This window comes from Gracilinanus agilis, chromosome 6, assembly GCF_016433145.1.
Source record: "Gracilinanus agilis isolate LMUSP501 chromosome 6, AgileGrace, whole genome shotgun sequence".
NCBI lineage: Eukaryota > Metazoa > Chordata > Mammalia > Didelphimorphia > Didelphidae > Gracilinanus > Gracilinanus agilis.
This window is the reverse complement of record NC_058135.1, coordinates 291041958-291065540: the sequence shown is the minus strand read 5'-3', so window position 1 is coordinate 291065540 and position 23583 is coordinate 291041958. Positions and strand designations below refer to the sequence as shown.

General features: G+C 55.2%; 1 protein-coding gene across 1 annotated transcript; it reads right to left on the bottom strand.

The window, feature by feature from the left end:
* SYT12 (synaptotagmin 12) lies at nucleotides 1–23583 on the bottom strand. Its single transcript, XM_044682173.1, has 7 exons — nucleotides 22230–23583; nucleotides 13145–13338; nucleotides 11731–12123; nucleotides 5548–5763; nucleotides 4744–4864; nucleotides 1496–1629; nucleotides 1–340 (listed from the first exon to the last, which is right to left on the bottom strand). The coding sequence occupies exons 1-7, from the start codon at nucleotides 22261–22263 to the stop codon at nucleotides 167–169; spliced, it is 1266 nt and encodes a 421-aa protein (XP_044538108.1). The 5' UTR covers nucleotides 22264–23583; the 3' UTR covers nucleotides 1–166.

Sequence of the window (23583 nt, the reverse complement as noted above, 5' to 3'; positions counted from 1 at the left end):
GGAGGGAGGCAGGGTGGGCAGAGAAGGGCAGAGTCTTGTGGGGCTGTGTCCCCGTTTCACGCAGCTGGGAATGCAGGGACAGGAGAATGGAGAGGGCAGAGTCTGTGCTGGACCCCAGGGTGGTGGCAGGGGGGCCCAGAAGGGGCTGCAGCATCGGAGAGGACTTCTAGTTTCGCCGCACAGCGTGCCACATGGACACAGGCTTGCGCAGGGTGGCCAGCATCTGGTTCCAGTGGGTGACGCCCATGCCACTGGCCGAGGGGCCGATGATCACATGACCAATGTTGTCGGCCCGCCCGTCGCTGCCACACTCAGCCACTGTCACTCTCAGAGACAGGTCCTGGGGAAGGTCAGGAAGAGGAGGGTAACTGCCCAGGGCCCCAAGGATGGGCCTGCCTCCCCCAGACCCCATGGGGCTCCCTTTGTTCCCCACCTGGGCGTGCTATTGGGGTGTCCCACCCTGCCAGGCCCATGGCACAGGGACCATCTAGATGCACATGCTCTTTCTTTTCATCCCCCTCCATTTCTGTGTCCCCCACAGGACCAGGAAGATGGTACAGGGGCAGAGAGGGGGGCCGCCCACATACATGGGTGCAGAATTAGGAGACATGATGGGCCTCTGGCTGCCACCAGGGTGTCCCCTTGTGGGACTCTACAGAACAGCAGCCCACCTTGATGGAAGCACCATGGCCCACAGAGGTGAACTACAGGCATGTGGGCAGCAGGGCTGAGCCGGGAAACTGAAGGGGACCCAGGCTGGGAGTGGGGAGAAGCACCTCGGGGGATGCTCTGGGGCTCCGGGGAGGCAGGGCTGGAGTTCGGGCTCCATCTTGGAGAGAAGCCTCTCAGCTGGGCTGGGAGGACAATTGGGGGGAAGGAGGGGCCTTAGCCAGGCTTGGGGGATGGCGGAGGAACGAGGGAGCCCCAAGGAAAGCTCTAGGCTCTCACTCTGCCCTGCATTTGGTGCCAGAGAGAGCCGAGGGACAGAAGCAATAAGGGCCCTGGGCTCCAGAAAAGAAGTGCCAGCACGCAGGAGAAAGCTTGGAACCTCTCATCCCTTTGCCCTAGAATATAGCCCTGAGCTGGACTAGTTCTTCCTCTGATGGGTACTTCCAGGCACAGGCGGGAAGGGGGTGGGGGTGGAAGAGGGGGTGTCAGGAAACCAGGCCGGGGCCCCCAAAGAGACCTGCTGGAAGCACATATCAGAATTCCCATCCCTTTACTAGGGAACCCACAGAATCACCACTGTGGGGTTCCCCCGGTTGTTAGGGACCTTCCCCTTAGCATGGATCTTGCCTCTGTTTCTCCTAGAAGAAGACTCTAAGCCTAAGGAGGGCAGGGAGCCATCTGGTCCAAAGTCTCTACCGCCTCCCCGGCCTGGCCCAGGGCTCAGCTCCCAGAAGGCTTCCATCTCTGTTTGCTGAGATCCCAGGCCTCCTCTTCTACAAGGCCAGGCCCTCTCCTAGGCCCACGGGCCAGCCCCTGACCCCCTCACCTGTAGCACAATGGCCGGGACTGAGAAGATCATGGCCTCGTTGAACACCGGGTGGGCATCGTCTTTCTTCACGGCTGTCTTCTTCTTGCTTATCTTCCTCCCATCCTGAAGCAGGTACACCTTGACAAAGGGATCTGTTGGGGAAGCAGCAGAAGGTCCCGGTGAGGGCTGCGCCCTCTCACCCCCTCCCGTCTCAGCTCCCCACTTACTCGGAGGCTCAGTCTGGCAGATGGTGCGCTCGCCCCCAGCTCTCCCTGTGCCCTCCCCCCCGCCTCCAGCAGGTTTCTTTGGACAAGACCTGTGATTTCGCTGGCACTGGGGCCTCTGTACCAGCACCCACTGGCACCTCCTCTGCTCTTTGTAACCTTGCCCAGGGGCTTGGGGCCCACAGCCAGGATGTCTTATAGGCAAGATTGGAATCCAGGTCTCTCTAATTCTGAGACTGGCTCCCTGCTTGCCCTGCTCCCCCACCCCCTGCAAACCCTAGAGCTTGCCAGGGTCTTGGGCGCCCCCAGGCTTGTGAATTCTCCTGATCGTTGTCACCTGAGGGCATTACATGGGTCCTCGGACCACCAGGGACAGAGGCTCATCATCACTATTACCACCAGCCCACTGTTTAGTCAATCACTCGCTCCACAAGCGTTTCTTAGAGACCTGCTCTGTGCCAAGCACTGTGCTGAGCCCAGGGCTGGACGGAGGGAGATGCAGGTGGGGGAGTGGCACGCTCCTGCTGGCAAGGCAAAGAAGGCCCTGCCCTCAGGGAGTTCACAGTCTAAAGGGGAGACAACATGGAAATAGCCAGGTTCCTGCAAATCCATGGAAGATGCTTCAGAGAGCTGGGGCTTCTGGGGGGACCGGGACAGGCCTGCACTTTTTTCAGTCACTTATTCATTCCTTCTTCCCCCATCTGTGGCCACTACCCAGCCCTTGGTCAGTCCAATGAGAGCCATTGGCCGGCTAAGCAAACCGTTCACTCAGTAAGTGGCACAAGGGCAGACCTCCTCCCTGAACCAAGTCTGATCTCCTGGGGGACGAGTTAACAATTAGCAATCCATAAAGAAGCCTTCTGCATGCAGACTCTGCCTGGGAAACCTGAAAGTGCTCTCTCTCTCTCTCTGTCTCTCTCTCTCTCTCTGTGTCTCTCTCTCTCTCTCTCTGTGTCTCTCTCGCTCTCTCTCTCTCACTGTCTCTGTCTCTGTCTCTGTCTCTCTCTCTCTCTCGCTGTCTCTGTCTCTGTCTCTCTCTCTGTGTCTCTGTCTCTCTGTCTCTCTCTCTCTCTCTGTGTCTCTCTGTGTCTCTGTCTCTGTCTCTCTCTCTCTCTGTCTCTGTCTCTGTCTCTCTGTGAGTCTCTCTGTCTCTGTCTCTCTGTGTCTCTCTGTCTCTCTCTCTGTGTGTCTCTCTGTCTCTGTCTCTCTCTCTCTTGTGCTGTCTCTGTCTCTCTCTCTCTGTCTCTCTCTTGGATTTCTAGGTGAGCGCCACACTCCAAGACTGCCTGAGCTGAGGAGCTGGACTGGCAGGGACCCGACTCATCACTTGGCCCAACTCTCCTTCTGTAAGTGACAGGCAGAGAAGGCCATTGACTTGGCAGTTTCCTGACCCTCTGGCCCAACTAGGGTAGCCCCTTTGGACCCTGCTGCTCCCACTCCAGCCCTCTGAGAGCCCAGTGCACTTGTGAAGCACCTAGTAAGTGCCAGGCATGATGCCAGGCATGATGGAAATGCCAAGACAAACCCCCAGTCATCTTTGCTGCCTTGGCGTTGGCATTCTCAGGGGAGGCAGTCAGAAAGTCTGGGCAGCAGCGGAAGGCACAGTCTTTTGGGGGAGCATCACTCAGGGCTGGGGTGGGGAGGAGGGGATGAGCAAAGGGGCCCTGAGGAGGAGGCTGAGGGAGAAGGAGGCGGTGAGAGGGGATGGTCAGAAGCTGGACAGAGGGGAGGTGCAGGTGTGGGAGATGTGATGTGTTGGTGAGAGGAGGGGGCTGGACGGAGGGAGGTGCTCCTGGCTGGCCCCATTTGGGGATGAGCAGAAGCATCCTTGCAGCCTCGCTCCCTGGTCCTCTGCAGAAATACTGGGGGGGGGGGGAGCCAAGCCTCCCTGTCGCCCCCAATGGCACAGCAGCTCAGCTGTCAGACAGCCCGGCTTTCCATTGGCTGTGACACTGTCTCCGGGCCCTGGGCCGGCCAATGAGAGCCAGCCACACAGGCTCCAGCGGCATCCCTCCCTCCCTGTCCGGGGCCAGGCCTCCAGGTACCAGCTTAGAGACAATGTGGTGCTCCCACCCAGTAGGTGCCTCATTTTGGACCACTCGGGATGGAGAGATTTCTTGGGCCAGGCACCCAGTGGTGAGCGGAGCCCCGTGGCCTCGGGCCGGCTCTGCTGCTTCCCAGGGCACACCGCCTCCAGAGGCCCTTCTGGGGGCACCAAGGGACGATAACTGGGCGCGGAAGGTGAGAGCAGACCAGTGGTCCGCCGCTCCGGGAGGGAGGCAACACAAAAGAAGAAGCAGCGTTTCCGCAGCTCTTGGTACAAGTGGGGGAAGGTCTGCCGTCGTCTCCATTTTACAGATGAGAAAACAGAGGCAGACACAGGCGAATTGACTTGCCCCGGATCACCCAGCAGAGCGTCTGAGGCTAGACTTGAACCCCAAGTTTCCTGATGCCCAAAGGCCACTCAAAGCCTTGCAGCCATCCAGTTTGGCCACAGCAGGAAAGAACTCTGGGAAGGCCTCTCAATGGAGGCCCAATGGGGAAAGGCAGGAAACGCTCCAGGCTGAGGCACCAGGGAGGCACAGATGGGCCCATTGAGGATGATCCTCGCAACAGCCATGTGGAGAATGGTTTGGAGAGAGGAGAGGCTGGGGACAGGAAGGCCACTTGGGAAGTTATTCATTAGCCTAGTAAGAGCCGCAGCAGGGGACTGACTCAGTGGTCCGGTGCGAGGCCGCTCGTACCCGGACACTTCCGCTATCGAGAACCCTCTGGAGACCCAGCAGTCAGCCAGCACCCACTTCTCGGCCCAGCCCTCTTCCGGGATGGATGTCCAAGAGGTGCGCCTTCGGGGCCTGCTATCGTCCCTCAAGAAACCCCTCCAGTCGCGAGGTGGCACGGATGCTTTGGGCCTCCCCGACCCACTGCGCTGGGTTGCCCGCCCCACCCTCGGAGCACCCCGCTGCCTCTGGGCCCCCCGAGAGACGGTCCCCAAGTCCTTGGCTTCTAGGGCCACGAGGCGGCCGCCTGTCCCCAACTCACCAGCAGTTGCCTTGTCGTTGGTCCACACAAGGTTCTTGGCCTTCACCACCACCACGGTGAGTCGCTCGGCCGTGGGCAGGTAGCTGAGGGAGAGCAAGATTTCGCCCACCGCGTCCGAGGCCTGGAGACGTACACAGAGAGTCCCACTGAGGCTGGGAGGGCAGAAGCAGAGGAGAGCCTGCCCTCCGCAGCGCCAGGGCGGCACATGCCCCGCGGGCCGGCGAGGACCTCGAGTCAGCCTGGCCAGCCAGGCGCAGCAGCCTCCCCGGCTCAGGCTAGTCTGAATGGACGGATGGACGCTGAAGGCACGGCATAGCGTGGAAGAAATGCGCTCGGATGGCCGACCAGCTAACCAGGGGAGGCCTCGTGGCCATTCGAGGGTCTGCTCTGAGAGGACTGAGAAGACAGAGGTTTGCCAAGCACCCCTTTACTCCTCACGGCAGCCCTGGGACATCAGTGCTATTAGGATCCCCATTTTACTGATAAGGAAACTGAGTCCGAGAGAGGTGAATTAACTTGCCAGGGTCACTGCGTGGATGCAGGTCTGGGACACCAAAGCCAGCTCTAACCCCTGGTCCCCCCGGCTGCAGAACTGGGCATCCGCTATGCAAACAGGCGCCTAATTCACGGACAACCTAAAAGTTGGCCTCATCCCACGAGGTGCCCTCGGATGATGGGGAATCCTCTGGACACTGTTCTAGGCCCGGAGCGCGGGCAGCTCCTCCGGGGTGGGCCGCTCCCTCTGGGGCTCCTCTGCCCTCTGTGCCCCCTGCCCCGGGCCCGGCCTGCCAGGAGGCCCCTCACCTTGTTCAGGTCCTGGAGGTAGAGCCAGCCGTTGAAGGGCTGCTGGGCCAGCTCCAAGACGGACAGCTTCAGGTCCACCGCGCCGGTGCTGATGTTTCTGTCGTCGTCATCGATGCCAAAGACGGAAAAGCGCAGGCTGCTGTCCTCCATGGCGGCCGGATCCACGTAGATGGAGAACTTCTCGTCAAAGAAGATGGAGTAGGCGTTCCTTTGGATCTGGGGAGAAGCAGACCGTCAGAGCCGGCACGGAGGAGCCCGGCGGACCCTCACAACCACAGCCCCATGAGGGAGCCCTCACTGAGACTCAGAGGGGAGAAGTAACTTGGGGAGGGCCACTTGGCTCTGGGGCGCCAGAGGGAGGATTTGAACTCAGGTCTCCTTGCCTCCAAGGCCGGCGGTCCCAGGATGATGGCACTGGTCAGAGGATCATGGGCATATGTAGTCCGCCCCCTCCTTGTACAGAAGGGAGGACCTGGGGCCCCGGGCAGGGAGAGGGTGGGCCACCCTGCTTCCCAGACGGGCAGGGACCTGCTCTCCCGGGACGAGAGAAGCCAACACTTGAGAAATGCCAGCAAATCCAGCAAACATTTATTAAGCTCCTCCTGTGTGCCAGCCGAGGAAACACAAAAGCAACCATTGTTGTCCTCAGAGTTGGCACTCCAGAGGGGGAACAACACACACCTGCCAGCGAAGGCAGAATAAGTGTGGGGCAGTCTGGGAGGGCCTCTTGGAGGCAGCACTTAAACGGAGCCTCGAAGGAAGCCAAGGGCTCCAAGAGAAGGAAGTGAGGAAGGCATTCCTGGCCTGGAGTAGAATTAGGATCTTTGATCCCAAGCCAAAAGGGAGCTCAGAGGCCATCCGGCCCGGACCCCCCCTGAGGTCTAGGGAGGACTTGCCCAAGGTCATAAGTATCCAAGGTGGGATTTGAACCCAGGTTCTTTCTGCCATTGTTTTTTGTGCAGAGACTAATAATTTCATGGTTTGGCTCTATTTCAACCCTTAAAAGTTAGAAGAAGCAACGATGAAACGAATGAATGAAACACATTTTGCTGACCGTCGTTGATCAACATGTTGCAAGCCTTGTTGGATCTCTTCTTTCCTCTGAGGCAGCCTTGAGGCCCCTCTGGGCCACCAGCCAGCCAGCCAGAGCCCGGCTCCCCGACCCCCTGCCTTGAGCTCCTGGGCCGTGCGTGGCTCCGCACCACTTTCTTCAGACACCGCCACCAGCTTTCCTTCTCAATGGAATTGTTTGTCACAGGGTCTTCTTTTGTTGAAACCTCACCTTCCGTCTCAGACTCAACACTGTGTATCGGCTCCAAGGCAGAAGAGCAGGAAGGGCTGGGCAGCGGGGGTCAAGGGACTTGCCCAGGGTCACACAGCTGGGAAGTGTCTGAGGCCAGATTTGAACCCAGGACCTCCCGTCTCTAGGCCTGACACTATCTACTGAACCACCCAGCAGCCCCATTCTCATGACTTGAGAGGAGACTCTTCCCATCCTTTCTGGCACAACTTCCCCTGTAAAGCACTGACCATGGGATCCTCCCTCTTCTTCTTTTGTGCCAGTCCCCAGATCTGTCCAATCCTGCCCCATTTTCCTCTCTTGGTCACCAGCAGGGTGGGAGGAAGGAGTCATTTTCCCTCGAGACTTGTTCCACTTCTTTCCACCCTAGTAACTTTGGGGTTCAGTTGTGTCTGACTCTGTGTGACCCCTTTTGGGAATTCTTGGCAAATTCACTGGTATGGTTAGCCATTTCCTTCTCCAGCTCATTTTATAGATGAAGAAACTGAGGCAGACAAGGTTAGGTGACTTGCTCTAGAAAGTATCTGAGAAAGTATCTGAGAGCAGATTTGAACTCAGAACTCAGAAGAGGTCTTCCAGACTGGCACACCGTGCACGGTGCCGCCTCACTGTCCAGCAACAACAAAATGTGCCAGCCACTGTGCTAAATGCTTGGGATTCAGTTACTGGAAAGACGATCGCTGCCCATGAGGAGCTTACAGTCTGAAGGAGGAGGAAAGGGACGGGAGGAAACACCAGGGGCTACCTGGCTCGGGGCCTCGTTTTCTTTTCATCTCCCTCGCCTTCTGTCTTAGAATCAATGCTGAGTACTGATTTCAAGGCAGAAGAGCAGCAGGGGTGGGCATTTGGGTTAAGTGACTTGTCCAGGGTCACACAGCTAGGGAGCGTAAGATTTGAACCTGAGGTCTTCCCACCTCCAGGCCTGACTATCCACTGAGCCAACGAGCTGCCCCAGCCCTCTTGTTCTTGGAACTGAAATCGGGCAGAGCCAAGCGCAGAGATTAGGCTAAACACTGGACCTAACCCTAAACATCCCCCAGAAGTTTCCTTGTTTCCTCACTCTAGTTCGATTCAATCAAACGAATCCACTGAGCATCGGCTTGCTATTTGCCCGGCACAGTCGCGGCCTCGGGGGCCTCCTGGGAGCATCACGCCCGGGGGACGTCCGCCCAGAACCCCTTTCCAGGCCCAGGCCCAGAGCCGCAAGCCACGAAGCCTCCCCTCCATTAGGACCCCTTCATGGTGTGGCACCAGCCAAGGCCCGGCGTGTCCCTGCCAGCTTCTCTCGTGGATCCCCCTCTTGGGACCTTCCGGCTCTCTCAGCTGCTTCTCGTTTCCTTCCTCGCAGCCCCTCTCTTCGGCTCGGAGCCCCCCCGGCGGGTGAGCCCGGAGGCCTTTCTCCTTCCTCTCGCCTTGGAATTCGAGGCCTTCAGAGCTGCAGGGAAGACGGAAGCCACCCAGGTAGGCCTGTCGAAGCCGAGGAAATGAGCAGGGCAGGGCCCGGCCAGGGTCTCCGTCACTGCGCCACACTCGGCCTCTCCCTTGGCCTGCTCGAGATGGAGGAGCTTCGTGGCGGCCTTTTAAGGTCCTCCTTGGCCCTGTTGCTCATCCAGCCCTTCCAGGCAGGCCATTTAAAGGCTCCACCGCTGATCCCTCAGGCACTCCCCCGGAGACCTCCTCCAGGCACAGACCTTGGAGGCTCCCAGCCTGGCCCCGGAAGGGGGCCGCCTCTCCCTGGTGACCCCTCATTCCGGTTCCCAACCACTTAGCCATCCTGCCGTCTCGGCCCCTTCCTGGGGCCCAGAAGAGCATCAGAGACTCGACGCCATGATCTGCCACAAACTAGGCGCCTTGTGCCTGGAGCACCGCCTGGTGCCCCTTCGGGGGGCTCTAGAAAGGGGACGGTGGGGGATGGCCTGGTGTGCGCCATCTTGACTGAGGCCGTGCTGGTACCGGGCAGGCCTCCGATTGGTGCTCCTTTTCTAACCTCCCTCTTATGTTCCCAGGCAGAAGAGCCGTAAGGGCTGGGCAAGGGGGGTCACCCGGTCAGATTTGAACCCAGAACCTCCCGCCCCTGGGCCTGGCTCTCTACGCTGAGCCACCCCCGTGGCTTTTCTTCTAAAAGCTCATTTCGTGCCGCAGATGCTCGTTTTCCCAGCTCGCTCCCCTAATGGGGTGTGTGGGAGACGCTGGTGTAGGGAAGCCTTTTGTCTTGTTGGATTAAAGTGGGGGGGCGGAAGGCGGCACCTCCCCAGGGCCACCCCCAGGAGGAAAGGGAGGGGGAGGGCCCCCCTGAGCCGGGCCCTCGCAGCAGACCCACAGGTGGAAGCGGCGTGTTCTAGGCTTGGGCACCAGCTGCCGAGGCTGGATGGAGACCGTCCAGGACTCGAGGCGGGCCTGAGACCGCAGGCTGGCGGCAGGGCCGGAGGCGGCTCTGGTGGGCGGCATGGACCGGCTCTGTGGCCCTGGGCTGGTCACTTGGCCCCTGACGCTCAGATTTCCCTCCATAAGTCTCTGCCTCCTAAAGCCTCGCCTGCCTCATCTGTGAAATGGGAAAGCGGAACCCAGACAGTCGTCACGAGCTGCCTGGACTTTGCTTTACGGGTCTGTGTGTGACCTTCTCTCTCCCCAGATGGCTGACCGGCCCTTCGAGGGAGGAAAACTTCCTGTGCCTTTTCTTCCCGGCCCCGTGCAGCGCCGGATCCCTGCTAAAGGCTTGCCCAGCCGAGCTCCTTCGAAGGCCAGGCCTCCGGGCAGAAGGGCCTTGGAACAGGCGGCCGCAGGGCCCTGGGTGACGAGGAGGGTAACGGCTGCCCCCGTCTCTCTCCCCATCCCCAGGACTGCACCAAGCAGCAGAGGAGGCTACTGGCTGGCCACAGACACTGGGAGAAGCTAGGACGCGCCTGGGGCTGCCGGCCACCCGTCTCCGCTCAGTCTGGCCAAGGCCAATGCCAGCTCCCTCCTCGGGGGCTTCCCCTGGCCTGGCTTCACGTCTCTTTGAAAGGGCACCAAAGGCAGCCCAAGGAGAGAAATAATCGGGGCAGAAAGGGTTGAGGGAGGTCTGGAGGACTTGGGGGGGAGGGGGGAGGGGGAGGGAAGACCAGGCAAAAGCAGCAGCCCCTGCAATCCTCCCCCAAGGGAGCCCCAGCTGGGCGCGGCCCATCTGTGGATGTGAACCCGGGAGATGCACCCAGACTCTCCATAGGCAAAATGGGGGGTGAAGCGGGATGTGGCTTTTGTGTACCCCCAGTTCCCCTCGCCCTGATCTCTTGGCACCCGACCCTCCTTCAGCTACGAGAGGCAACATTGCCCTGGCAGGGCCTTGGTCTCTTCCCTCATAGAGTAAGGGGAGATCTCGCATGATCTCAGGTCCCTCTCCAGCCCGACATGCTCTAGTCTTGGCCTCAGCTATCTCCCAACTCTTAGCCGCCAACGATCTCTGTTCTAAGGTCCCCTCTCCTAGTTCTGCCATTCGGGGTGCTAAAGGCCCCCCAGCTCCGACATCCCATGTTCTGAAGGCCCTCCTCGCCCCGACGTGTTCTCAGGCAGCGTTCTCTGTTCTAATGTCCCTCCCACTCGGATACTTGGTATGCTAAGGCAACACTGAAGTTCTAAGGACCTTCCCAACCCTGACATTCTAGGCTCTAAGGTCCCTCCCAAACCATATGTTCTAGGCTCTAAAGGCCCTCCCAGACCATACGTTCAAGGCTCTGAGATCCCTCCCAACCCCCGCATTCTAGGCTCTAAGGTCCCTCCCAAACCATATGTTCTAGGCTCTAAAGGCCCTCCCAGACCATACATTCTAGGCTCTGAGATCCCTCCCAACCCCCGCATTCTAGGCTCTAAGGTCTCTCCCAAACCATATGTTCTAGGCTCTAAAGGACTACCCAGACCATACGTTCCAGGCTCTAAGATCCCTCTCAACCCTGAATTCTAGGCTCTAAGGTTCCCCCGACCCCTGCGTTCTAGGCTCTAAGGCTCCCCCAGCCCCTGCATTCTAGGCTCTAAGGTCCCCCGGCCCCTGTGTTCTAGGCTCTAAGGTGCCTCCCAACCCCTAAGTTCCAGGCTCTAAAAGGCCCTTCCAAACCATATGTTCTAGGCTCTAAGGTCCCTCCCAACCCCTGCATTCTAGGCTCTAAAGTCCCCCAACCCCTATGTTCTAGGCTCTAAAGGCCCTCCCAACCCCTACGTTCTAGGCTCTAAAGGCCCTCCCAACCCCTATGTTCTAGGCTCTAAGGTCCCTCCCAACCCCTACGTTCTAGGCTCTAAAGGGCATCCCAAACCTATGCATTCTAGGCTCTAAAGTCCCCCAACCCCTATGTTCTAGGCTCTAAAGGGCATCCCAAACCTACATTCTAGGCTCTAAAGTCCCCCAACCCCTACGTTCTAGGCTCTAAGGTCCCTCCCCGACCTGACATTGTTTTCTAGGATGATATTCTCTGTTCTAAGGTCTATCCCAGTGATAAGGTTCCTCCCAGCCCCGTCACGCTGTAAGCTAAGGCAGCGCTGTGTGGTCTGAGGGCCCTCCCAGCCCTGACCCTCTGGGTCCCAGGGTGCTCCCTGGGTGCCCAGGCCATTGTGGCCAGAGCTGACGTTTTTCTGGCCCTTTCAGGTGGGCCCTGTGAGGGGCCGCTGCTTTGCCCCGGGGTGTGTGTGTGTGTGTGTGTGTGTGTGTTTTCTCCAACGATGCAGACTGCAACCCCTCCATGCCCATCCACCCTGGGCACCGTCAACCACCCGAGGTAGGTTGTACAAGTATTGCGTTATTCCCACTTGCAGACGAGGACACAGGCTCAGAGCAGACCCCGCTGGGGCCTTCCCCTCCCCCCGCCCGCCTCCCCCCGTGTCCCCCCCGAGGAGGCAGGCCGCGGGGCCTCGCTTACCCGCGAGATGCCCACGATCTGCTCGTCGGGCAGCAGGCTGACGCGCAGGAAGCAGGAGTCGAAGGCAGGGTCCTCCTTCTCCATCAGGTCCTTGCCCTGCACCACGTCCACGCGCAGGAGGTGGCTCCTGGGCTCGTAGGTTATGTTCACCTCCACCTGGCCCAGCAGGAAGTCTTGGCCCAGGTTGTTGTTTACGGAGGAGATGGAGTTGAGTGAGTCTGCGGACTGGGACTTCTTGAGGGGCCCGTAGGGCGCCAGGTCCAGGTCCCGGCTCATCAGCTCCAGGGGCCCCAGCTCACTGATGCTCTCGAAGGCATCGTCCATCCTCAGGCTGCTCTTGCGGCTGGGAGAGCCACGCTCCCCGGACTTTCGGCTACTCCAGGCCATGGTTCTCTAGGGACCAAAGGCAGGGGAGACCTGTAAGATGCAGGCAGGAGGGGAGGAAGCCCAGACCCAGAGGGGGAGCCTCCGATGGCCCCCTCCAACCCAGCAGGCCTTTATTAGGCCCTTCCTGTATACCCGGCACTGGGCTAGGCCCTGGAGGAGACAAGACCCCGAGGCAGGGGAGACACAGGGGAGACACAGGGGAGACCGCCTGCCCTCTGGGATGGGGGTCCCAGAGGAACCGGTGCCGGGCCCCTAGACCACGATGCAAGGCAACAAAAAGATACAGGTTGGCACCCCGGCTTAGGAATCAGGCAAACGTTTGTCATGGGCCAGGCCCTGTTCTTTCCTAAGTGCTGAGGATATGGGAAAAGGAAGATGCCAGCTCTTGCCCTCAAGGAGCTTGCCGTCTCACTGAAGAGCAACACAACCTAGGTCCACCCAGCGCAGTCTTAGGTGCAAGGTGGGAAGAGAGCAGGGGAGGCCTCCTGCCCAAGGGGATGTTGGCGCTGAGTCGGCCAGAGGCAGAGGGCAGGAGGACGAGCATCCCAGCCTTGGGGAACGGTCCAGAAGTGTGTACAGAAGCCCTGGGGCGGGAGATGGCCGGGGAGAGGGAAAGGAAGGGAAAAACAAAAGGCTAGAAAGCTAGGAAAAGGCCAGGCTGCAGAGGGGGACTTTGCGTTCGACCCTGGAGGCCCCGGGGAGCCCACCGAGCAGAGGGGCGGGGGCTTTGGCAATGGACGGGGAGGATGCCTGGAGGGAGGAGACTGACTGACCCATCGTCAGCCGGTTCCTGCCAAGGCACTTTGCCCCTCAAGGCCACCTGCATGGAATAACCCCAAATCAGATCATGGATCTTCATCATCAAAGCAGATGCTTTCTGCTGCCTTCCTCAAAGGAATGACTAGCTAATGGTGCCACCACAGGCAGGGTGGGGAGAGTGGAGAGATTGAGGGGCGACGAGCCGCCCCATGACCGGGAGAGCCCACCCTCCTGGCCTGTGGGACCAGAGGGGGTCACCCCCCCTCACCTTCTGCCTGGCTTCAGAGTAGGTGACTCCGTACTTCTTCTGCAGGTACCGGTAGTCGTAGTTTGGGAAGGGAGACGGGATGGGGAAGCTGCCCGATTTGCAGAGCCTCCACAGATTCACAGCAGCGACCCCCAGCAAGGCAAGGGCCCCGGTGACGTAGATCCCAATCTCCCAGCCGGGAGGACTCTTGATAACTGGGAAAGAACCAGGCCGCTGCCGTTAGGAGAGCCCTGGGGAGCCCACCCGGCGGCAAGCATTAAAGTATGTGCTAGGCAGAATGGTCCGAGGTCACATTCTAATGGAGGTGACAGCACGTACACACACACGCATGCAGGTGTTTCTGGAGCCCCCCAAGACTAGACGGCAGCTCTCCCTGTACTGACTGAAACCCAGAGCCAGGTCCACATTCGATCCCACCCGACCTCGCCAGCCTCATTACCCTTTTAGGCCCTCCTCCTTGCAGCCGGTGGACTGCTGAAAGGGGAGAGCTGGGAGAAGAAAGACAGTGTCCTATTTTCAAGATTTGACAAGGACATAAAAACAGACATCCCTGCGAATTAGGCATCGTTACCCCAATCCTAGCCTACGCTGAAACGATGGGCGTTTCTTCTGTCGGTTTACCAAGACTCGAAGGCCCCAGTAACTGGGGGCGCTCACTGGGCACGGGAAAGTTTCACAGAGGAGAGAAGAGGGTCGGGGAAATTCTGGCCCTAAGCATGGACATGGGTGTGAAAGTGTCCAGTAGCCGTGTCAGAAAGGCCCCCATCGGAAGTGTCCCAGAACAGTGCAGTGGAGGGAGGACTTGGGGTCACGAGGTAAAGAGTTCAGAGGAAGGCAGGGAGGCTTCCAGGATCCGTGACCTCTGAAATTCCAGGAGGGCCAGAAGGTCAAGAACGATATCCTGGAAAGCCAAAGAGAAAGGACACTGACAAGGAGGCGAGATCTCTGCAGACGCAGAGGAAAGCCCAAAGGAGCTAAGAACCACCAAAAAGAGGGCAGAGCAGATCACAGAAAGGGTAGGCCTGCTCCCTGGGGAAAAGCATCAAACTTCTAGCTTGCTTTTTGCCAAGGAGAATAACGTTTGGACTGGAAAAGGGGGAACCCAAGATGAGAAGGGACGTCGATTAAGTGCCTTCTCAGTGACGAGTGCTGTGCCCATAATGACCGGCTGAAACAGTCCCATACTCGGGGAGCTTCCATTCCAATGGGGGAGCCCCTATGTACATAAGTCCACAGAGATTATATACCCTGTTGATGCAGACTAGTTGAGAGGGAGGGAATGTCCTAGCAGCTCCCGGTGCCTAGGAGAGACTTCATGGAGAAGAGAATGCCTGAGCTGAGACTCCACGTGTGGGACATGAGGGAGGAGAGCTTTCCAAGCATAGGGGAGAGCCAAGGCAAAGGCCCAGAGGTGAGAGACAGACAGCACGCCCTGTGTGGGACACAGCTGGATCATGGGGTGTATGGAGGGGAGTCTTGGGTAAGAAGACTAGAAAGGCTGAAAGGGGCCGGCTTTAAAGGGCTTATGGAGGCAATATAGAACCGCCGCAGCTCACTAAGAAAAAGGGTGATGTCCGCAGGCCAACTCTTCAGAAAATACACTTTGGCAGCTGTCAGGGAGGATGAATTGGAACAAGGAGAGGGTTAAGGCAGGGAGATCAATTCGAAGGCGCTTGTGGCAGGCCCTGAACCAGGATGGGGGTGACATGAATGGAGAGGAAGGGGAATGGACAGAGGAGAGAGATGATGTGGAAATATCTGAGGTGGAGAGCCCCCGCCCACCAGGTACCAAAATATCTGGCAGAAGAGGTGGTTGTTCTGTGCCCTGTGGTTCTCTGCAAGGTGACAGGATGTCTTGGGCTGTGTTTGGGAAGCAGAACTTTCGGGCTCATCTTGGGGAATAGGTTCAATTCAGGGAAGCAGACAAAACTGGTGTGAGGTCTAAAGGTCATGCCATATTTGATCCATTTATTTGTTTTTCCCAGCCCTCACCTTCCATCTTAGAATCAATACTGTGTATTGGCTCCAAGGCAGAAGAGTGGTAAGGGCTAGGCAATGGGGGTCAAGTGACTTGCCCAGGGTCACACAGCTGGGAAGTGTCTGAGGCCAGATTTGAACCCAGCACCTCCCATCTCTAGGCCTGGCTCTCCATCCACTGAGCCACCCAGCTGCCCCCTGATCCATTTAAATGAAATAAATACAATGAGAATCGATGAAAGGACCTGAGAAAGAAGGAATAACCTAGAAAAGGAAAGACTTGGGTCTTCAAGCAACTGAAGAGACAGATTAGACTTGTTCTGCTTGGCTCCAGAGGACAGGAACAGGCAACGGAGAGGCCAAGATAATTAAAGGGCTCTAAAAGTGGAATGAGAGGCAGCTTTCCCCCATTTGAGGTCTTTGGGAATCAATTGATGATCCCTGGTTAGGGATGTTGTGGATGGAATTCTTGTGAGGGTCAGACTAGATGCCTCCAAAGCTCTTTCCTGCTCAGAGATTGTGACTTGGAAAGGGGCTGTAGAACTGGTCAAAGGCAATGACTACCTCAGTTGTCCAAAAAGGAAAGAGTTGAATCTATAAGCTCCAGCCTGTGGAGTTCAGTCCCCGTTGCAATTGTGGGACAAATGATTGAAGGAGGTAGTGAGCGAATGTTTCAAAAAGGAATCAGCCACCACAAAGGGCCCGTGGGGCTTGATCAACAAAGGACGAGTCTCACTAGATGAATTCCATTCTCTTTGGTGGCAAGATTACTAGACCGCAGAACGTTGTAGCTCTGGAACGTGGACTTAGAGCAGAAAGGAACATCTTGTCCAACACTCACATTGTATATGTGGGAAAGCTGTGGCTGAAGTGGCTTCTTCAAATGATCGTTACTGACAGGTTGGGGATACGCAGGTAGGTAGCAGTACCCTTATGAGGGTTCCAGACTGGCTGACTGCCCAGACCCAAAGAATGCTCTGAGCCTAGCTTGGGCGGAGAGCTCCAGGCTCTGTGCTTGGCCCTAGACTGTCCAAGTTGGATCAAATTTACCGGATTACATCATCACAAGGTATACAATATTCAACAAAATGCAGAAGCATCACTAACGCTTTGGGAAACAGAATTGGGAGCCCAAAGTGTCTTGACAGGCTCAAAATTGGGCCAGATCTAAGAAGATGAAGCTGGAGTTACATCTCCAATCAAAAGAATTCCTTCACAAGTACAAGATGGGGCAGGCCTATGAAGAGCAGAAGATCTGAAGGTTTTAATGGTCCCCATGAATCAGCAGCTCAATATGGCAGTCATAAAAGAACAAAAAGCAACGCAAGGCTACGTCCCAACTAGGATGATAGACTGAAGAGTCGGAAAGGATCCTAGAGGCCAGTCTGATAGCCTCATTTTAGAGATGAAGCAACTGAGGCACAGAGGTGTTAAGCCATTTTCCCAAGGCAAGTCAGAGGCAGTAAGAGGTAGAGCCAGGTTTTGAACTCGGCTTCCAAGATTCAAAGTTCACGATCCTCACTGTGTCGTGTCACTAAAAACTTCTGTCTGAGCTTTCCTCCACAAAGTCCTACTCCGATGCCTCATCGTGGCGTGGAGGTGACCCTGGGTTCTTGAAGGCTATACCAGCAGAGCAGAAGCTCTGGCAGGTGCAACCATGCTGGAAAGACTTCAAGTAATGGTCCCAGGAACAGACCAAGTCTGTTTTCTGAGGACCAGCCTAGCTAAGTGCGGAGAGGCCCATCACCAGCAAGCTGGCCACTGGGTGATGGAATTTTGGCCACAGCAAGCTGGAAGCAAAGAAAAATGGCCCGCAGTCCTGTGCAACCCCTTCTTAGTCAACAGTGACGATGTCCAAGTGAGTGGTTAAAAAAAAAAAAAAAGATGGCGAATGCAAGGAAGAACTGCACGTTTTAAACCATCCATAATCTTTAACTTAGGTGTTGGTGCTGTAAACGTAACTCTGTGTCCAAGTACTAAGAAACACAAGTTTTCAACCATCCATCAACTTTCACCTAGCTGTTGGTGCTGTAAACGTGAAATCTTTGTCCAAGTACTAAGAATTGTGATTTGTTCAATCATCCGTAAACTCAAACTTAGGTGTCGGTGCTGTAAACGTGAGGTCCTTGTCCAGTGATCACCAAGTTGACACATTCGTAAGACTGACTCATATCATCTTGACATTCTTGATATAAACGCAGCTAAAATGGAAGGACGGATCACAGATGCTCCTCGGGGAGGCAAAGAAAGGAGCCGGCAACTGGGCTTTGCTCAGCGGCCACCAGCAATGTCATGTCATCCGGCCACGGGACACGTGGTCGTCTTGGGTCAAAAAAGCTCATAAGTATTTCTAAGAAGCCCACCGGTGAAAAGAATTGCCACTGATGGACCAGCATCCAGTGCAGAACACAAAGAGGTTTAAAAAAAATGGCCAAGAACTCGATAGGCCCCTCCAGATGAAATGATCTCAATGTAGATGATGTTCTTTCACTTCGGTGTCAAGGTAGGGATGGGGGAGGACAGGGGAAAACACGTTGGAATTTATGGCTGGAGGAATATGTGATGAGACAGACCGTATTGGGCCTGTGAACTACACAGATGCTTCAAGAAAAGGAGCAGAAGTTCTGGGCATGGAGAGCATCAAAGAATGTCACCCCAACATTAATTGATTCTCTTTTAACAGACTGGATACTGATGTGGGAACCATTTCCCCACTGGCTGTTCGGGTGCCATCATCCGCCACGTCGTATGAACAAAGGTCAAAATTGGTGCGAAACGGGAAGGAAAAAAAGGATAACAATTCCAAAAAAATCTAAGTAATATTGGCCGATGTAAACAAGTTATTGAGGACCTTAAAAAGCGCACAGAAGAAACCACCCAGAAGTTTAACCAATATATTTGACCATAGCAAAAAGAAGAAAATAGTATTCAGCCTGGACCAAATGTACCTCGACAAGATATGCGTGGGAGGAAGCACACTTGTGTTGGGGTGATGGATCGCTTCACAAGGTTTCTGAAGAAGGAAATGCCAAAGGCGGGGGGAGAAAGCCTCTGATCTTACTGATGCTTTCAAAAAATGCAACCTGGAGAAAATCAAGACCTACCAACCTGCGTCTCTTCTGCCATCTCTAAATGTTTATATGAGAATAATCCACACGTGTGTCCAGGGCATTCTTAATTTTAAGAGACAGTCATTCAGGAGAGAACAGACAGCATTTTGCAAGCAATAGTCTACCACAGAGCATCTTTACTACCATTCAAATTGGCTGAAAGATGCCGAGACTATTTCTTTTAAACAATTAAAAATTGACTTCATCGATTATTTAAAAAAAAAAAAGAAAGAAAAAAAAACTCAATTTGGGCATTTGTAATTACCTGAATAGCTGTCTTTCAATGAGCTGTCTCCTCTCCATTCATCAAAATGATTTAAGATCCCCCAAAAATATGCTAACAGAGACAACCTTTTTTGGCCTATCTCTAACCGTTCACATCAGGCAAATCTTGAGACAAGGAGATGTTCATGAGGAAAAAAGTGTTCACCACTGTGATGGAAGAGATCTGAGCAAGAGTTCAAATGGAAGAGGTCTTCTTTAATGACGGTGAGGTCCCCCAATAGCTTCTCTTTAAAGATGACGTTGTGTTGATTGCCTCAAACCCTGAAACATTGCAGAGCCTCCTGAACGAGATCTGTGACCACTTAAAAGAGTTTGTCCTGACCATCTACACAGGACTACAAAGTGGATGAAGAATGCTTATAGCTCAGATTATAACTTGCAACTAGATAAACTATATAGCTTATCCATCAATATATATACATGCATACATATATTTATAGATATAGATATAGATATAATCTTAGATAAATACTACAAATGGATGGTGAGTTTGACCCAGAATTAAATATGAGGAGAGCAGGCTGGATTGTTGTTGGGAAATTGTAAAGCTCCCTTAATGACCCCAAACTTCTCCCTGGGACAAAGGCCCATCTTTTTAATGACCAATATCCCACTGGTGTCGTACGGCTGTGAGTCATAGAACACTACAGCCTCTAACAAATTAAAAACGAGGACCACTCAGAGGGCAATGGAGAGGGGCACGGTGGTTGTGACCAGGCTACAGCATGGAGCATGGAAGGAACATGAGAGGAAAACAGGAGGAAGGGTTGTCATCGAGAAATGGGTGACCAAAGAAAAGGTGGCCTGGTTACATGGCAAGACAAGAGAGATCACCGAGGATCGGCCTGTGGACTCCACTGGCGTCCTCATGATGTCAGGACAAAGCAAGGAAGTTCCCTGGCATGTCGAGTGGACTTAAAGGGTAACACGGACAAGAGTTGCACAGGACGGGGACAGGAGGGACGAGTTGCCATCTGCATTGTTGGACAAGACGTCCAGCAATGAAATCACAGATCCCAGAGATGGATTCATGCTTCAAGGTTTACAAAGCGCTTTCCTCTCACCACCCTGAAAGCCAGCAAGTGACTGCTGAGCTGCCATGAGTGACACTCAAGAATCCTGGAGGATGGGACGGATACTCGAGGACTGGGGAAGAAGAAAGAAGAGAGAGTCTGTAACTGTAGGCTACTGAGCTTGCTTGGTATTTGTGGGGAAATTCTAGAGGTAGGGCCAGTGACCACAGAGGAAAGGAGATAGTTCCACCAAGGCCAGCCTCACTTGACTGGCTTTTCTGACAGAATTGCTAAGCTGGTAGACCAGGGGAATGCTACAGATGGAGTTTACCTACATTTTAGCAAAGCATTTGATAACGTATCTCTTGCTATCCTTAGGAAGAGATGGAGAGGTCTGGGATAGACAGGAGCAGAGCCTGACAGATTTGGAGCTGGTCGAATAGCTAGAGACAAAGAGGAGTGTGTGTGGCTCATTGTCAGCCTCCAGTGGGTGCCCCAGGAATCTGTGCTTGGCCCTGGCTGTTTCCCATATTTGGATGAAGGCATGCGTATCAAAATTACAGATGACACAAAGCTAGAATTGTCAACGTACTCAGTGATAGCGTCAGGAATCCCAAAAAATCACGACAGGCTAGAGCGTTGGGCTGAATCAGATAAGACGAAATGTATTAGGGACAAATGTCAAGGCCAACCCTGGGATTCAAAAAATCAATTTCACAAGTCCAAGATGGGAGAGGGGAGGGGCAGGGTTAGACAGAATCCCAGAATTTCAGATTCGAAAAGGACCTCAGCACCCATACCCAGAAACAAGGCTCCACCTTGACACCCCCAACTAGTGTCCATCCGCCTTTGCTGGAAAATACCTTGTGAGCGAGGACTCCACCGCCTCTTGGAAGCAGCCATCTGTTTGACAAAATCTGGAGGGGTTTAGTGGCATGCAGGAGGATGTGCCAGCCCCAAAAGTTAACATGATCTTGGGCTGCATTAAGAGGGGGTGAGGGACCCATCCTGCCATGCTCTGCCTGGGTTTAGCCCATGTCACAGGAGGAGTGTTTAGAGCCCCTGGAGACGGGTTAGCCTGGTTAGAAGAAGTGACTCCAGAGGGTGTCTGGGAGTTATCAGAAAGGCCATCAGATAGAAAAGACACTGGCCTTATTCAACTTTGCCCAGAAGGCAGAACCAAGACCAGGGAGAGGGGGTGGGCAGAGGAGGCCAGTGGAGGCTAGAGGGCAGGAGCAGCTCACTGGAGGGCTTTAAGTAAAGGCTGGATAACCAGTTGGCACAATTTCCAATTAAAATGCCCTCAATAGGGTTTGAACAAGATAATCATTAAGTCGACCCTGTAACAAGCATTTACAGTGTCCAGTTTGTGCTGGGCACTGGGGCTCCAAAGACAAAAACCCCAGAGCCTCAGCCCTCCAGGAGCTCCCATGCTCTTAGATCTCCTCTGAGGTTCCTCACCTAGATGAGGGCCTTTGAGGACATCGGGCCACCTCTTTGAGCCTCAGTTTTCCCATCTATTAGATGAGGCTAAAAGTCCTCACCCTGCCCAACTTGTAAAGAAAACCAGCTGCCAAGGGCTGTGGAGATTGAGCTCTTCTTGGGTCAGATTGGGTCAAAACCAAACAAACAGCCAGTTTAGTTCCCTCAGTTAGTTCTCTAACTCCCTCATGAGCAGGTGGTACCAGTCAGGGAAGGGGGGGGGGGTCCGTACGCAGACAGCCACCCTCTGTCTCTCCGGGGCCCCTAAGGCCAAGGGAGAGAAGGTCCTACCCAAGAAGGGTTGAAGAAGAATAGTTGGTGACCCAGCTGGAGAGGGCTGGTCCTGGGCAGTTAAGGGCCAGAGGGACGCTTCCACAGCATCTTGTCATCTCTTCCCCCAGCCCCCCCCCCCAAATGATTGGCAGCGAGCTGAGTCCTCCCCATCTCCCCCAGCTCTGCTGGGATGCAAAAGAGCTCCAAAGTGTGGGCAGGAGGAAGTGGTGGGCCGCAAGAGACCAACCAATCAGGAGCTCCCCCGTGTGAAGCTGAAGATGATTCAGCTCCCTTGCCAGCACCTTTCCCAGCCAAGGGCTGGGGGAGGGAGAGGCTGGGGTGATGGCACAGACCCCCACCCCTTCCCTGTGTAGGTGGAGCAAGGGGGACGCTATTATGGGTGAGGCAGAGGTCAGAGCAGCTGCCCAGGGAGGCTGTGTGGCGAGAGGGCCTGAGCCTGGGGTTTGTATGAGGGACCAAGAAGTCCTCACGGGGGAGGCAGGGAGGATCAGGAGAATTCTGAATGAGAGCCTCCCAGGGGGGAAAATAACTAGATGAATCAGAAAAATTGTCTCCATGGAGCGGAGCCCTGGGCTGAGTCCAGAGGCCTGGCTGCTGCTAGTCTCGCTCGGCCCAGCAGATGACTTTGGGCAAACCCTGCCTCCTCGCTTTGGGCCTCAGCAGTCCCCTGAAAAATGGCATCCAGTTCCCTTCCCATAGATAGAGTTTTGTGAGGCTCAAGTCAGTCCATTTCACCAAACCTTTATTGAGAGCCTGCTGCATTGGAGGGCAAGTGCTAGACGGGGGGAGAGACAGCTAAGAAGGACACCCCCCTGCCCTCAGGAGCTTCCACTCTACTGACTGACCACATGGATGAGAGTGGCTGGGCTCTGAGCAGCCTCGAGTGCTGGGCACAGGTGGAGTATTCGGATTGGTCTGACTCACCGCTAAGATGGTATTCAGTCACATCCACAGCCATGTCCCCCAAGATCTGCAAAGGAAACCCAGAGGTAGAGAGGGTCAGTCAAGGCAGGGAACCGGGCTTTGCCAGCCATCGCGTGGTCCCAAAGCTACCAGACCTACCTTTGACATAAATCACAGGTCCAGAGCCCCCCAAAAAGTCACGAAAGACAACATCTTACAGAGTGTCCAGCCAGGAAGCTGACCCTTCCATAAGGAGCCCCACCTCTCCCTGGAAGCCTTCCCTGACTTCCCCAGCGCACCGTGGGCAAAGCCCTCCCTACCCTCTCCCATGGCCTGCCTGGCTTCCCCCCATTGGGCACTCAGCAGAGACCTTCCACAGCAAACACCCAAATACTCAACCCCCTTTGACTATGTTAACTCCCGCTACGACCAGAAACGTGCTTGGCTCTGGGGGAGAGACAAGCTTGGCTAAGACAGGTCCCCGTCTGCATGGCACCCACCATCTAGGAGAGGGACACGAAAAGTAACCCTAAGAGCGAAGGAGAGGACGGCAGAGAGGAGCCGACTCGAGCTCTGGCTGGGGACAGAAGCCTGCAGGCGGGAGCCTCGGCTTCCCCTAGACTGAGCAGGGCCTGCCTAGCCTGGCCTGCCTTCCTGTCATTGTCCTGCCCCCCTCCCCACCCCCCCATGCCTTCCTCATCGCCATCCCCGGAGCAGGAGGCAGCAGGTCCTGCTTCCCAGACCGGAGGCCCGAGAGCTGGAGTCGGAGTCCCAGCTCTGACCCCTTCCCTGCTCGCTGCGTGACCCTAGGCAAGTTCCCGAAAGCTTCTGAGCCTGTTTTCTCTCTCACAAAGGGGAACATCATACTTGTACATCCTATGTCATGGGAGGAGAAGCGTTTTGGAAACCGTGAAGCTATCTAATGTGCCTTATAACTGTTGTTCGTCGTCGTCGTCGTGTTGTCGTCATCATAATCATTATCATTGCATTCTTTTGTTTGTTTAAATAGAGAAGGAATTTCGGTAGCGTTAGGTCGCTATCTGGGCCCTAAGCAAAACGGCAAAGTAAGAGACTTCTCTTTCCTTTTTTGTTTGCTCATTTATTGTTTTCTTCTAACCTTAGATCTCATTAACCAAATAAGCATCCCAGAAAAACAAGTAACATAAAAAAGAATTAGGCAGAAACATGTAAGCACCAAACCATGTGTTTGTTTTCAAACTGTGTATGTTAACCTAAAAAAGAAAAAATAATAAAAAAAATTATCCAGCCTGCAATTCGGCCTTCTCACAGTGTGTTTCTGTCAGATGTAGGTCCTCCGTCCTTGCCTCCTTCCTCGTTGATAAATTACCCACCTAGTAAGGAATAGGCACTGTCC